At 65.4% G+C, this 16,228-nt stretch overlaps 2 protein-coding genes across 2 annotated transcripts; both read left to right on the forward strand.

Moving 5' to 3' along the window:
- Positions 1 to 566: 566 nt before the first annotated feature.
- LMJF_12_0320 (conserved hypothetical protein) lies at positions 567 to 10,307 on the forward strand (the record flags this gene model as incomplete). Its single annotated transcript, XM_001681585.1, has 1 exon — positions 567 to 10,307. One exon carries the CDS (start codon positions 567 to 569, stop codon positions 10,305 to 10,307), a length of 9,741 nt encoding a protein of 3,246 aa, XP_001681637.1.
- A 2,755-nt stretch (positions 10,308 to 13,062) lies between these two features.
- LMJF_12_0330 (hypothetical protein) lies at positions 13,063 to 15,636 on the forward strand (the record flags this gene model as incomplete). The annotated part of the gene is made up of 1 exon (XM_001681586.1): positions 13,063 to 15,636. The coding sequence occupies one exon, from the start codon at positions 13,063 to 13,065 to the stop codon at positions 15,634 to 15,636; it is 2,574 nt and encodes an 857-aa protein (XP_001681638.1).
- Positions 15,637 to 16,228: the final 592 nt, after the last annotated feature.

Consider the following 16,228-nt stretch of genomic DNA (forward strand, 5'->3'; position numbering starts at 1 on the left):
TCCCTGCTCCACTTCCTCCTCACCACCTTCTTCAGCTTCTCTTGTAACGACAGACAGCCCAGATCGGGTGGCGTGACTTCGCCGTGCCTCAGCCTGCTCGCTCCCTAGACGGGTCAGCGTACAGAGACACGCACGCGGCAGCCAGCGCCCCGCCTTTGCAACTCCCTTTAGTTTTGTTTTGGTTGCTTTCTCCTGCTTTTCTTGTTCGTCAGTGATCGCAATTTTCACGAGTCGCAAGGGGACTCTGTGTGCCCCCCTCCCCCTCTCTCCCCCATCCGTGTCCGCATCACCACCGGCGTTCCCTTACGGTTGCTGCCTGCTTGCGCCAGCTGACTCTGCAGTGGTGCGCGTGTGTGAAAGCCGTGATTGGTGCGCCCCCTGCGCTGTCCCTCTCTCTCTCTCTCTCCCTCCCTCCTTCCCTCCCTTCGGCGGTGTGTAGGCGTTGTGCGCGCACGGTGAGGTGGTGTTGGGAGACGAGGGTGTGCCTTTATTCTGCTGCTGCGAATGCAGTCCGATCATTTCTGTACTTGCTTTTACGTCGTTGAACACGGCATCCGCTCGCCGAGATGCCGACCGTGTCCATTGTAGGCATCGATGCCGCCTGGGAGCCCTCGTGCTGCCCGTCCGTGATCGCCGATGCTGCAGGCGCCGCCACGCAAGACAGCACCGGCCTTCTCGCGGTGCCGGAGGTAGATATGGAAACGGGCATCGTTATCCTAGACCTCGGACGCCGCAGTGGCGACGCGAACGCATCGCGCGGTCCTCATGTCTATGGCACCGCTCATAATACCCCCAAGAAGCCGCCGATTTGGGCTCGCAACGGTGGCGTGTGGGCACATCTGCAGGCTTCCGGGTTCCCGTGCCTCGTCGCTGTCCTGGCACAGCCGCTCCTGAGAGCCGCCGCTGCCGCACCACCACCACTGCGGCCGGCGCAGAGGACAGTGGAGGAAGGAAGCGACGACAGGGGGTATGCGGACAGCGCTGGCCTCGGTGCAGATGCGGGGGCGGGTGTGGCGACCGCGCCGGCACACAAGCTACCACCATCGTGGACGACTGCCTCTCTCCTTACACCCGCGTCATCCTTGGGTGCATCCGACCAGACAGCGAAGCCGCTGCTCGTGTATTTGCCCACTATCGCGCCCGCTGCCGCCACCCCCAGCGATGCCGCTGCGGCTGCCGGCCACGGCGGTGCGGCAGGCGAGGTCGGTGATACTGACTCAGAAGCACCGGTGGTCGCTGCGTTGCCCCCCTTCTCGCACAGCGTGTCTTCGCGCAGCGTGGTGGACAAACTGGGCAAGCTGCCAAGCCCTGACCTATCCCCGGCAACAGCAGCCACGACCACTGCTGCAGATCTGTCCTTTTCCGTCCCGTCTTCTATTCCACTCTGTCGCTCGTCCCAACCGCGCGCACTCCTGCCTCTGTACTTTAGCTCCGCCCCCGTGGCGCCGCTTCGCCACCTCCTTGCCTCAGCTGTTGTGTGCGTGGACGGCCACGGAATACCGTCGGCTTTCTCTGCTGCAGCCGCACAAGACGAGGAGGATGCGCAGACTCTGCTCAGAGGCGCTGGTGCCACGTGTGAAGCAGTGAAAAGGGAGTCCGCGCGAGAAGCCGATACGTTGCCGCAGCCGCCACCTCCCTCGACGAGCGTCTGCACAGATGCGAGCACCGGTGCGGTTGGTGTTGCTGGAGTCGTCTGTCGAGCAGTGTGGCCAATCCCTCCGTGGCCGGCGAATCCACTGCCGTTGTTCGCTCCGGAGGCGGTCCCGTTGCTATCCTACTCGGTGTGCACTGATGGCCGTCATCGTGGAGTTTCGGTAGACGAATCCGCAACGCCTCGAGTGGCGGGAACAGCAGCAGCGGATGACGACGATGTGGAGACGGCTGTGTCTGACCTGCTGGAGCACCTCGGTGAGTGGAACAGCTCCCTCGTGGCCGGCATGTTCTTGAGTGCAAAGGTGCTGGCCGCCAGCACGCCCACAACGCAATCAGCTCCACCGCCCTTGCCGCAGCAACAACCGGAGACGACAGCGACGAGGACGAGAGAGGGCGAGGCGGAGGCGGAAGCAGCGGCTCTGGAGAAAGAAGGTGACAGCGCCTCAGTGGCCTCGGCATGCCCTACCTCCATGTCAGAGCTGCTAGCGCTTCTCTTTCGGTACTGGCATCAGCGGTTGGCGGACCCGCCGGCGCGCATGTGTGCAGTGGAGCCTCCCGGAAAGCATCAGCAGCACCACGAGGCATCTGCGTCTCTGAAAGCCGCTGCGGGCACCACCGCCACGGCGTTTGCCGCCCAGGAGAGCGCTGGGGTGGTGCCGCGGCCCCCATCACCTCCGACGCAGACGCCGACACTCATCAGCCGTGCCTTTTTCCAGGATCCTCAAGGCCGCGAGCACGCGACAGAAGCACCCTGGCACCAGTCCATGAAACAGACACCGGCGCAGGCAACGCCGCTGTCCTCGCCCTCTCCGCTGCCCCCTGCCGCCCCGCACCACTACACGTCCGTGTTCCTTGTGGAGCAGCTGCTGATGTCGATTGAGTTTTCCATCGCGTACTTGGTGAGCCGCAAGCGGGACGCGGCGGCGGTGGCTGGCAGTCAGCTAGATGCAGATGCTCTCCGTGACGCATTCAATGAGGACGATGCTCGAGCGCCGCCCTTGACACCGTTGCGGGTGCAGCAGCGGCTCCGGTGCTACCGACTCCCGCCGGTCTCCTCGCACACACCGTTTGAAGCGGTGTGGGGGCTGTACCTCGCGCAGCGAGTGCGCCTGTTCAGTGGCTCCAAAACCTTAGCATCCGCAGCCAAGGCCCGCGTTGGCGCAGGAGCACCGGCTGCCGCGCGCTTACGGTTGCCGGCGCCCTCGAAACCGTCGCTGGAGCACGCCGAGGCAGCGCTTGCCGATCGAGAGGCAGAGGAGCAGCGGCAAGACGCATGTGGCCTGAGCTGCACCGCAATGGACGTGTGGACACTGTGGCAGCGGGCAGCAGGAATGGCGTCGAAACGATTGCCAGCAGCACCAACAGCGTCGGCGCCCATAGTCAAGGAGGCGGCGGTGGATGCCACACCCCTATCACCACCGCTACAGTGTACTGCGCCACCGCAGCCCGCGAATGCGCTGATGAAAGTAAGCAACCCCACAACATCGCCGCCGCCACTGGCCTCACCGTGTCGCACGCATATCGTCTCCGCAAGCAGCATGGAGCGGCGGCGTCCGTCATCAGACCGCCAGCTCGCTCTGCCGCCTGTTCGTTCCTCAACACCACAGCCTCTGCCCAGTCGCTTGCCTGCGCACATCAGCTTCACGGTGCAGTCAGTCTCGAAGCCGTGCAAGAGCTCTCACAGTGCCCCTGATGTGGCCGCCGTAGCAGCCGCAGCAGCAGCAGCAACCCATGACAGGGCACTGCCATCCCCATACACAGTGTTAGCTGGACAAGCGGCTCAACTACAGCAAGGACGTGAGCCGGGGCAGATGTCCTCGGCAACCTCGGTGGCGGCAGCGACCGCAGGGCTTCTTCAGGTACTTCCGAGCTTCCTCTCCTCTCGCGGTCCAGTGCCGGGTGTGCCTTCTCCGCCGTCGCTGCAGCCCTCGACTTCGGCACGCAATGCGCCCTCCGCACAATGGCTTCACAAGCGGGCCAGGGTGTCCACAGCAGTGACTGCCGACTTGCGTGCCGCAACGCAGCCGGTGCAGAGAAGGGGCAGACCCGACGCTTGGCTGCAAGAGCGGCGTGACATGCATGGCGTCAGCGAGGCGAACGCGGCCGTGGGGCGCGTAACAGCCTCTCAGCAGCCAGCAACAGTCATGATGCAAGGAGGCCGCATCGATTCATGGGGGAGCATTGGCGATAGCAGCCTCGACAGCCCGGACGGGATGAGAGACAAGTGGGACGACGACATGGCGTGTGTTTCAGGGCAGTTGACCGCCAGCACCACCGTGAGCGGCAGTATACATGGTACATCCACTCCTTTGGTCGCTGCTGGACCGCAGGCGCACGTGCAGCAGCGACGCTCCACCCTGCCAGCCACCTGCACTGTCGAGGTATCCAAAAGTGCTCTTCCCGCTGCACCGGCTGCGGAGAGTGGCAGGCGAAAAACGCATCGTGCCGGTGAGATCGGTGGCGGCAGCGACGATGGCGGCAGGCACACCGCACGCGCCACTTCGGCAACGCCGTTGGAGGGATGGAAGGAGACGCTACCGTCCGACGAGGCACACTGGATGGAAAGCCGCGGTGGTGTCGATGCGGCAGCGACGGCGCCGCAGACGTCTCGCTGCCGGCGGCCGCGCGGAGGGCTGTACTCTGCCGCCTCCTTCGTAGCAGTCCTCTCCGCGGCAGTGACACAGGTGCTGTCCGAGCAGCAGGATCCATCGCAGCAACATCAGCAGCAGCAGTTTCACGGCTTCCCCGCAGCGCCTCCCTCCTTCGCGCCCTCGGGCTCCGTCTCTTTCTCATCCACGGCAGCGGCGGTGGCGGCACAGCGGCTGGAGCAGATCCGCCGAGGTCGACTGTTGCCTTCCCTCGCTACGCTCGACAGTCTCAGTTTGCTGCCGCAGTACGTGCCTGTCTGGTGCTACACGTACGACCCCATCACCGGCCAGCAGACAGCGAGGCGGCGCGGCGACGACGGCGGTGGCAGTAGCGGTCACGCGCACAATCAAAGTTACCTACAGCACTACACCCCATCTTCCAGCGGGGCGGTGATCCGTTCGCGTAGCGGCGGCGGCGCAGGCGCAGGCGGTGGCATCCACGAGCTGGGCCGTGCTGGCAAGGCGGGCTTGACCGCCACCTACAGATATGTTTCTGAGACGGCACGAACAGTGCTCGATGCGGTTAAGTCGTCTGTGCCGAGCAAGGTGCAAGGCGCGAGGGGCATCAAGGGCGATAACACCCAACCCGTGAGCGGCGGCACCGGCGACGAAGCGAGAGCTGGCTTTCCCGCCACACCGGCGACAGCGGGTGCACCGACGGAGACCCCTGTCATGTCTCCCGTTGCCGTCTCCGCGCCACGCATGTCCTTGGATGCGCCTCTGCCTGTGATGGCTAGCGTTCACGCCCCCGCGTACGGCAGCGGCAATGCAACTCGTGATGCGACGAAGGATCCAAGTCTGTACTACGCCATGTGCGGGCTGTACATCACGGAGCAGGACATCATCCTACGCGCCATTCCGACGGTCGAGGTCGAGCGCCGGCGCGAGAAGGCGAGGCGGAAGCGGCGGCAACAGAAAGGCATGCCCTCAGCGCCGACGCGAGGATCCGGCTGGGCACAAGCCAGCGGCGGGGGTAGAGGCTGCCTCGGCCGCGGCGGCGCACCTTCAGTTGGCAGCGAAGCCGAGCGCTCGAAGTGCGCTGACGGGAACAACAGCGGCGACGAGGGCAACGACGACGACGACAGCGAAGAGGAGGAAGTGGTGGAGCTGCTGATTTTGCCACGCGTCAGCCTTGTGTCTGTCACGCCGTGTGCGGTGGACCGCAGCGCCGGCGGCGTCTTCGCCGTCAAGCACGCTCGCAAGCTGTACGATCATCTGGAGCGAGACCGCCACTTCGTTCCTTCGTCCTCAGCGGCCGCCATCTCAGATTCGACCTTGGCCGTGCCCGCCGCTGGCGGCAGTGGTAGCGGCGGCGCTGGCGAAGGTGGCCGAGGTGCAGCGGGAAGCAGCGTAACGTCCGCCTCAACGGGGCATCGAGTATCGGTGGCCAGCACAGCGACCTCAAGCACGGGCATCAATGCGCGACACCACCTCCCGCGCGCATCAGCGCACTCAGGCCAGCCGGGGCAGCCATCCTTCATGACATCGTCGACCGTTGTGGTGCTGAAGTTGCAATCTGGAGAGATGCAGACGGTATGGCTGGAGTTTGAAGACGAGACGGCGTTGAATGAGGTCCATCAGCTGCTGTGCGCTCCACTGCGACCCTCGACTCAGCCACGTGGGATGGCAGTCTGTCAAGCAGGGCCGTGGTGCGCGCTGCCGCAGCAGCAGCAGCTGCCGTGCTATGGCAACCGATTTTTGTCCAGCGCCCGTCGCCTGTGGTGCATGGTGCCTCTGGTTCTGCTTGCCACGAACGTGCCGCTGCAGGGAGCCGCCACCTCGCCGTTCATGCAGGCACTCTTGAAGAACGTCACCGTGGCGGCGGTGATGCTGAACGCGCAGGCAACGGCGCCGTGCATGGCAGCGGCGACAACCAGGTCGCCATCACTTCTGTCGATGGAGGCCTCCATGCTCTCTCTGCCCTCGCCCCCGCCCCCGCCCCCGCGCGGGCCCCCCATAATGCTGGCAGACACATGGTGGCTCTACGACCCCGCTCGAGAATTCGTGCGCCAAGGCCTGTCAGAGGAACGCTGGTCCATGACGTCGGCGAACGCGGAGTACGCCTTCTGCCCGACCTACCCGTCCACCTTCGTCGTCCCCGCCGCCGTCGCACGCGCGATGGAAAACAACGAGGTGGACGGACGGCACCGCATGTCGCGCCGCGTCGAAGCTGTCGCCTTCTACTACGCGCCAACCGGTGGCGTGCTCGTCCGCAGTGCGCAACCGACGCTGGCGTCGCTGGTGGCCGATGTGCCGACCGAGCAGGCGTTGGAGTGGACATCGCGCATGACGGGTGGCCGGCTTGGTAGAGCGGCGCCGGCCGCGTCGTCGTCGCAGACACAGACGTCGTCATTGGTGGTGCCGCTGCGGGACGTCCTTCGCCTTACACTGAGCGCCTTCGCCGCGGCGGCTGGCGTGACGGCTCAGCGAATCTTCGTAATGGACCTCCGCTCTGCCAGGGCGGCGTTCGCGAATGTGGGCAAGGGGGGCGGCACCATGGAGCTTCTTCTGTACCCCTTCGGCGGTGTGGAGTACGCTGGACTGCCAAACATCCACAGTGTGCAGAAGGCGTGGCGTAGGCTGAGAGCGTCCCTGACACAAGACGCGCCGTACCAGCTGCGGGGAGATGAGAGCGGCCGCCTCGAGACGCAGTACGTGCAGAACGCTGGAGAGCCACCGTACGCGGCGGTGGTTGCCGCTGCTGAGCTGTCTGCGACGGCGAAGCGGCCCGCGTCAGGGCTCGGCGTGGCGTCGCTGCTGCCGCGCCTGCAAGGGTGTAGCCCGAGTACTCCGCAGTCAGCGAGGGACTTGAGTAGTGGCGCAGACGCAGAAGCGGCTATCAAGCTCAGTGCTGGTGAGTCCGGCGACAGCGATGGTAACGGCGAGAGTGGAGGACCAAGAGACGGTGCGGCAGCGGAAGACTATGCTGCGAACACAACGGCCGCAACATCGGCGCCGTCTCGGCCTCCGTTCTCGCTCGGAGGTGTGCGATGGAGTGCCATCTTCTCCGTCATGGCCCCCGTCGGCAGCGCGTCCGTCACTGCCATGATGCCGGCAGCACAGCACGAGTGGCTCGCCTACATTGCCATGCTGCTCAACACCGCCGTCGTTGCAGCGCGGCGTGTCTGCGGCGTGCCGACGGACCCGCTGTACGTGCCTGCCCTGCAGCACAACGGTCCTTTGGCAAACTGCTTCTCGTACATTGTAGGCCACGCCTTCACGCAATTTCGGCTACCAAAGGCGACGACGTCGGCGTCGGCGGCGCCACGCTCGGGATCGAGGCGCGGCTTGTGGACATCAGCCGCAGCCACAGCGACAGCTGCTCGTAGCTGCAAGGCGCCGCTAGCATCGTACGAGCACAGCGCGCACGCGACACTTGCGCATGTGGTGTTTCTCAACTGCTCCGACGGTTGGGACCGCACCCCGCAGATCAGCATCCTCGCGCAGCTGCTGCTAGACCCCTACTATCGTACAGTGGAAGGCCTCTGCATCTTGCTGGAGCGCGAGGTTCTTTGTTTTGGGCATCCGACGCAACTGCGCTCAACGGCGGTGCGCGGCAACGTCGACGACTACTGGGATCAACTCCTCCGCGACGACCGAGACACTGCGGCAGCAGCGAAGAGGATGAGCGCGCAGGTCCCCGCGGCAGCCGCGGCGCAAACGCACGCGACGTCAGCGACCGGGGAGGGCCAGCGGCTCTTCCAGGCGACGGAGGCGCGTCAGCGCAAAGCTGCTACGGCGGCCTCTCACTCGCCCACCGTCCTCGCCGCTCACACACTGGCAGCCGGTGAAGCGAGGAACGCCGTGGAGAGTGAGCCTAGGAGCGACAGCGAGGGGGGTCAAGCTAGCGGCAACGTCGGGCCGCTGACGGCCGCTGCTGCCGCCGCCAGAGATGACGATGATTACGACGACGTTGAAAGTGACGCTACCTCGGCGCTGCTCTTCGATGAGGAGCCCGTGGAAGCGCATGAGGCCGCCGCGGCTGACGGGCTGAGAGAACGGGCCTTGCATCGATGGGTGCAGAAGGCCCGTGCGGCACTGGGCGGCGGTGGTAGCGCAGGCGACGTCGCAGCGACGGAGGATGCAAGGCAGAGCCGTGGCGCATCTGCAACGACTGCTGATGCGCCTTCAGTGTGCGCGTCGTCGATGTCCTCGAAGCCTCCTAAAGTGCCGCTGTGGTCTAGTAGCGAGGCGGCGCCCATTCTTGCCCAGCTGCTCGACGCCATACGTCAGCTTGTCGTGCTCTATCCGGCGTGTTTCGAGTACACACCGCAGTTTGTGTGCCTCCTGCTCGACCTCTTCCACAGCCAGCTGATCAGCACCTTCAGTGTGAACTGCGAGCAGCAGGTGGAGGCGCAGCGTGTGGCAGAGGGCACGTTGTCGCTGAGTCAGTGGTGCGCCCTCCTGCTGTCCACGACGACAGCGACGCCATCGGCAGCGTATGCCGCAGCGCCCGTCACGGTACAGCCGTCACCCCTCAGGAGCACACTCGACACGCACTCGGATGGCGGCGGTGACGCCAACACTGTGCTCCTACTGAGCAGCGCATCGCATTCCCGCGCCCCCGCGACGCCGGGCTCGCTACGCCAGCAGCTCCCGAGGTCGACGGCAGCGGCGCTATCGGCGTCCCACGCGGACCCACCCAGCGAGGTGGGTGGCGCTGAGGCAAGCGTGGGTGCTGCCGTCTCGGTCGACGCATCTTTCCATCGCCTGGATTCGGCCTTTCTGATGGGCGACGCAGGCCTGGAGCAGGAGGAGTCGGGGGAGAACGCTGTGGACAGCTGTCGCCGCAGCTGCAGCGACGCCGTAGAGAGGCAAGCCTTCGCCGTCTACCCTAGAAGTGGAAATGGCGAGGGCGCGTCTGGCAGTCTTGCAGCCGGTAAGCAGCCGCGGCAGAGGGCTGCTGCGGCGCAGTCCTCGCCCAGCACCCACACCCCTGCCTTGCTGCCGCTCGGCCAAGAGGGAAAGGTGGTGGAGGAGGAGGCGGCGATGACGGGGGGTCGCTCGTATGCGCCGCAACCGCAGGCGCCGCTACCAGCGTGTCCTGCTGCGCCTCTCTACCTCTACGACTTCGACTGCACCACACAATGGGGTGTGCCCGTCGCATCCGCGGCGCCGCCGCTGCCTCGCTCGGGGCAGGCCCTTCCCTCGCCCTTCTCGATATCCTCCTCAGCCACTTCACCGCGGGCGCACTCCGCACGCCCCCAGGGCGAGGCCTCGCTCGCAGCGAGTGGACGGCAGACACAGCACCCACACCAGCAAGCAGGCTGTAATGCGAGTGGCGCCACGGCAGCGGATGAGTTCTCTCGCCGTCTGCTGCCCATATCGTACGACGCGCTCTACACCTCTGGCTACCTCAACCCAAACTTTTCCCTGCGCCACAACAGGGTCAATGTCGGCCCCCTCGTGGACTTCATCCTCCCATCCCAGCTTACCCTGTGGCGAGCCGCGTACACACGTCACTCGTTTTGGGGCGTGCGGCAAGCGCAGCTGCAACACGCCACCGGACAGTATCAGCAGGAGCATTACCGGCTGCGTGGAGCGGGCGGTGGCATCGGACAAGGCGCGCCAAGCGCAACGGGCGAGGCGAGAAGTGCCGTCGGCCGACACGGCGGCAACGGCAGTGCTTCGGGCGTGGGTGGTGCTCACATCGGGGCAGAGGCACATGAAAGTGGGCTGTGGTGCCACGGTGCTTCCTCTACGGGGGCAGCGGCGTCGTCGGGCCCCAGCACTAGCGCCATACCGGAAGACGCGCGATGGCAGCCTCGCAACAGCACCCCGCGCGTCCCCTCCTTCGCCAGCGCCTCCGTCACGTCACGCACTGGCGGCGGCAGCAGTGCGGCCTTCTTCACGGGCGAAGAGGACAGCGAGAGTCCCTCGCAAGGTCGACCGGCGCACTTCACGGACGCGGCCACCGCCTGCACTGCGACCTCCTCGACACCCGGCATCTACCAGTTCCATATTGGCTCCGACAGCGAGGACGAGGAGACGGACGACTGCCACTAGTGCCGGCGACAACGAGCTGGAATATGAAGGACAGTGAGGCGAGGCTCGCGGACGCGCGCGCGGGGGTGCGTGCGTGCCTCCTGTCTGTGCTCTTGGATGCTTTCGCGTCTGCTCTTGGTATTTGCTGACCTCCGGTGGTCCAGGAGACGGTGGCGGAGGGCTGCGCACGGGCCGCTTCTTCTCCCTTCACCCACCCGCCTGTCCGATGCGGATCACAGATGCACTCAGACAGAGGTGAGAGAGTGAGGGGGTCGAGTGCGTTCGGTGACGACGGGCACCTCTGATGCACTTGAATGTGTGGCATGCATCGACGGTATACCCCTTCGCCGCGACCTCGCCCCTGTCTCATCCCCGCTCTCTCTCGCCCCCCCCCCCTCCTCTGCAACGCTGGCAGCTGCCGCTGCAGCGCTCACACAGCACGCGCCATAAAGAAGGCACAGAGCGCAGCATCGGCGGAAGCGATAACGTGACGCACCGTCCACCGCCCCCCCCCTCTTCCCGCTCCGCTCTGTGCATACATATATACATGCCTTCGCGTGTCGACTTCACTGTCCCTCATCACGGGGGAGGGAAGGAGGGAGGAAGGGGGGGGGGCGCACCCCAGTGCGTGGCATTCAGTGCACACACACTCTCTCTGTGCGTGGGAAAACCAAGCGGTCTCTCCCCTCCCCTCTTCACCCCTGCCAAAGCAGAACCACTTCCGGTGGTGACAGGGCTAGGCCCCCTACGGCGTAGGAGGGTGGGGGAAAGGCAGAGCGATGCATCGCTACTGATGTCGGCGGTTAGGGCTGTGGATGGCGGGGCGTTGGAGCGGCCTGTGACCGTGCACACGCTTGTGCCACCCCATATGATGGGCGAAACGTAAGCATGACTCAAGCGTGTAACCCACCCCCGGCCCTCGCGCATCGCCTGCTGGTGTGGGTAGAGTGTGAGGCGGAGGGGCCGCGCTCTCAGATGACGGAGTCGGCGCATTGTGCCGTGATACCTGCGTCTCCACGGCTGCTTCGCACCGCGCGGACGGGCTGCCTGTGACACAGGGCTGCGCAGGGGGCGGTCGCGTGGCGCATGGCCGCATGCGGTGTGGCGCAGAGCCATGGCGCTCACGCTGCCAAGCGAACGTCCGTGTTGACCGTCTCTCATCTCTCGCTCCTCCATTGTTCCCCTTTCGCCTCTCTCCTCCCACTCCTCACTCTCACTCACTCACTCTTGTCTGTGTGTGTGGGGGGGTGGGTGGGTGGGTACAACCACAGTGTTCACAACGGACGTACGTCGTCTTTTCTCTTGTCTGCGTGGGAAGCGGGTGGCAGCGGGGGATCTCCGGTGCCCAGGGGTCATGCAAGATGTATCGGCGTCCACGCCGTCCGCATCGTCTGCGGTGCTCGTCACCTACGCAGCATGGCGCGCCGAGTTGGAGCGCATCGTGCGACTTGCTCGCAGCATTGCGCACGACGAGCGAATGAGGACGGCGGTGGCTGCTGTCACGGGCGAACCACCCGTTGCAGGCGGTATCGGCGCCGACGGTCGATGCTCGAGGCCGTCTACGTTCTCTGCGCCGCCCGCGCAAACTGCCGTGCCGGCGACGGCACCGTCCTTTCTTCAGCGAATACTGTACAGCACCCACACGAGCGGCACCGAATCTCCTGCGGCCTCTCCTGTGGCACCGTTACCACGAACGCATCGGGCGCGTATCGGAAGAGACGTTGAGGTAGCTTCGCTCCTGCAGCTGCTGGCATTGGCAGAGATGCCATCCAGCTCAGATGCCGCGGCCTCTCCGTCGCCTTCCTCCTCCAGAGCCACGCAGTGCTTGTTTGCCGAGGCACTGGAGGCCGTGTCCATCAGCATCGCCAGCAGCAGCCGCAGCGGAGGTCCTGACGGCAGCCCTAGCGGCAATGCCGCAGCACGGCCGTCTTCCTTGATAACCTACTCGCACGCCATATTGCCGATGCGCGAGACAGCCTCGGCTTCCCTCTCGGCAGCGGCAGCGCCTCATGCGTCCTCCCCCGCTTCTGCCGGCACGTGGCGGAGTAGTGGCGGTGGCGGAGACCGCGAGGGCGACTTCGACCTGCTCTTTGCGCGGCTCAAGCACCAGGCGGTGGAGCGCAGTCGCACCGTGCACACGGCCACCTCATCCTCGGCTTCGGCAGCATCGCCAACCACAGTGCTCTCGCCGTCTGCCCCCGTGGTCAACGCTGGTCTTGACGCTGCTCGTGAGGCGCTGGATGCAGCCGATGCGCTGCGGCTGCGGCTGCGTCGCCAGTATCGTCTCAGCACTGCGCCGAACGGGCGACTAGCAGAGGCGCAGTCGCTTCTTGTGCGGGCCACAGTATGTCGCGAGGCACAGCTGTACACGGACACGATTTTGCATGCCGTGAGGCAGTGCTGCAACTCTGGCAAAGGGGTGCAAGGTGGACCGCAACACGTGCCGGGCCCACATCGCCATCGCTCCTCCACCGCTTCTCTCTCCGCCTCTTCCTCCGCGCTCTCAGGAGCGGCGCCGCAGGGCTGGGCAGCGCTCACCGCTGCGGAGTCCAGGGCGCCCCTAGTGAGCGCCATTCGAAGGGAGCTCACCCACGTTACTCAGCCGCGGCAGCAAAGCCGACGTGCATCCTCCGTCGCGCACGACAAGGGAGCTGGTGACGGCGGCACACGCGGCGCCACAGAGCCACGGGGCTCTTCTTCGTCCCCAGTGCCGTCGTCGGCGCCCGGCACTACTGAAGAGACGACACTTTCCTCCATCTCAGCCTCGCCGCAGTTCATGGAAGCACTCGCGCGATGGCGACAGGTGGTCGAGGCGCAGCAGCGCTCTTTGCGCATGGAAGAGGTGCACGACTACCTAGCGGCGTCACAGCTATTCCTCGCAGCCGCTGTGGAGGAGCAGCAGCTCGGCGGGGGCGGAGGCGGCGAAGGCGCACGAGTGCCAGATGCGCCATGCTGTGAGTCGCCTCTGATGCTCGCCACTCACGGCGTGACGCACGTGCTGCGTGCCTGTGGCCTTCTTCTCTCTGACACTCTGCTGGACAAGGAGGTGCCGTACCCTGCCAGTGTTGTGAAGGAGATGGCGACGGCAGTGGTGTCGGTGGTCACGGCTGACGCCGTCGCTGACGAACTCGGTAACACTCGCAGGAGTGACAGGGCCGTTTATTCTCCGCTGCCGAATCAGCTGGCGCTGCCGCCGCTGCTCGCGCGAGCTGGCCCGCATGCCACCCGCGTGTGGATGCTGCTTGTGCAGCTGGCATCCTTCCTGGAGCGAAACGCTGTACAGCTTCCTTGGGATACGAAGGACATGCCAACTGGCGCCGCCGCTTCGACTTCGCTGGCAGACGACCGCGTGCGCGGCACAACGCAACTTCTCTGGGAGCTTTCTGCTGCAGTGCTGCTGCACCGACCATTCGATGCGCTGCAGGCGCTACAAGACGTTTTTGAACACGCCTCTTCGTCCACCACAGCGGCTGCGAAGGTGCCGTCGCTGCGAGACCTCTTCAGCGACTACATGCTGCCGCGGCGTGCACACCCGTCCTCGCCGCTCACCTCGGCTGCACGCGCGTCTCCGTCTTCGTCGGCGTGCTCCTCATCTCCTGCAACAGTGTCAGCGGCAAACGCCTGGATAACGCAGGTGCAGGCGCAACCAGGCACACTGCCGCTGTGCCTGCTTTCCTTGCGCCGGGCCATCGCGGCCGCAGTGCGTGCACGCCACTACGCCGAGGCGCTGCTGGATGTCGAGGTGGGTCTGCACCTCCTGCGGGAGCAGGCGGAGAGGCTGGACCCGGTTCGCAGCGATGGGCACAAGGCAGAGCCAGCGGAGGAATCCAGCGAACAGATCCGCGCCGCGGATGTGGCCGCCGCGAACGCGGGTGGGACGGACTACCGGCAGCTTGTGCACTGGCCCAAGGCCGCAACAGCAGCACAAACCCGGCGATTGGGCTCGGCAAGCGTGTCTACCACGAAGACGGTGGCTTCCGCTGTCATGTACCTCTCCGATGGCGTTGTGCTGACGATGCTGCGCGTGCTGCTGCTCTTTATCACGTCCCCAATGGCATCTGGAGAGGCGGTGGCGCGGCTGCAGCAACGGCAGTGCGGCAAGGGCTCGTTGTGGAAACGAGAGCCAAAGAAGGGCCACGCGAGCGTATCGGCTTCCGGCACCAGCAGTCCGTCAACCCAGCCGGAGCGCAGCAACGACGATCCACTGGACTGCGCTGGCGACGTTGTCCGCTGCGTAGCCATCTCCCTCATCTCTGCGCTGGACACGCTGGACACCCTGACGACGCAGCTGCAGCTACTAGAGCGTCATGTCATGGTGCCGCAATGCTCCGCAGCACAGTCACCCGCTGCATCTTCCAAGACCAGCAACGTGGGCAGCAGAGTCGCATCAGCGACGCCGGCCCGACAGCCCCACCCGGAGGCGCACCACCGCTTCAACCCGTCCGCAAGTGAGGAAGTGCACCTTCTTCCCTCGCTTCCAAGCCCAGAGCACCGGCTAGAGCACGTTGCCGCGACTGCGTTGAAAGCGGCGAAGACGGGCGTGACTCTGTGTGACGCGCACACGCCAGCAACGAATGGCACCGAGAGAGGTGCGCCGAAGGAGAGAGCACCTACCACAGCACTTGGCGAGGGGGCGCTCGCGGAGCACCTCTCCTCTTACGCCACCGAGGCCGGCACGTCGCACCAGCGCTCCTCGCGCACTGTCTGCACGCTGACATCGTCGGCGCGGTATCAGCAACTCAAGCATGCGTACCGTTCGCGGTTGCCTTTCCACATCGGGAACACTGAGTGCTCCGCGACGCCTACTGGTCCTGGCGCGGACGCATCCTCCACCGTCGCGCGCGATGCCGACGAGTTGCGCGACGACGCCGCGCATGTAGCGGACGTGCATCCGGAGGTGACCGCGGAGGAGCACCGCGGCCACGAGGCGGAAGAGGGAAGCCGCTTCGGCACGCAGTCTGTCGCGTTGGTGGAGCTGGCGGAAGTTGTGCGCGAGCTGTGGATGATGGTGGGGGCGCTCACGCTGCCGCTTCGTGCGGCATCGACGTGCACGACTCCGCCGACTGCGGCCCCCGTCGCTGCGGCACCAACGCCCCCGGCAGCAGGGGAGTCGTGGTTCGGGGAGAGCGCAACGACGGCCACGGCTGCCTCCGCTCCGGTGCGCGAATCGTGGTGGGCGTGCGAGAGCGGCATCAGCTACGGTGAAGCGCGTCTCGCCCTTCCTACAGTGGAGCCACGAATGGAGAGGTGTCTGCAGGTGCTCGGCGGACGTGACCGGACTGTGCTGGTGCTGCTTCGTCGACTGCAATCCGAGCTGCTCTTTCCAGCGGTGTGCCGCCCACTTGCTTAGTGGGTGGGGCGTGGCCAGAGAGGAAGGCAATGGTAGTGGTGGCGGTGGTCACGACATGTCCCTATCTTTGCCCTCCGTGCCGGAGAGAGAGGGGCAGATAGAAGGGACGCCGTCGGAGAGGTGCGCTGAGGATCGACGACAACGCGGCGCGTGTATGGTGAAGGGGTGTACATGTATGTCATTCTATGTGCAGGCGTATCGATGTACTCTGTATGTGTGTGTGTGTGTGTGCTGGTAGCGAGAGAGTCCGTCCGTGGCGCAGCCGCATGGAATCACGGTAGATTTCAATCAACGGATAAGAGGGGGTGATGAGGGACGACGGACGGGCGCATGATATGCGCCCTCTACGTCGCCAGCGCCGGCGCGGGTGCGTGCGTGTCCTCCACTCGCCGTATTGAGGCAGCGGGAAGGAGAAGATCAAAGGCCATCAACCGAGGTGTAACTCGACATACCTGAAAGCACGAGCGTCTGAGAAGGCTCGGTGAAACGCCGAGTCCGCTCACTGCCTCAGAGTGGGTGTGGATGCAGTCGGCCACGCTCGCGTGTGCGTATGTGGCGTTGTTACGCAGACCAAAGTGTGGAATCCGAACGC

Source organism: Leishmania major, chromosome 12 (genome assembly GCF_000002725.2).
Source record: "Leishmania major strain Friedlin complete genome, chromosome 12".
NCBI classification, from domain to species: Eukaryota; Euglenozoa; class Kinetoplastea; order Trypanosomatida; family Trypanosomatidae; genus Leishmania; species Leishmania major.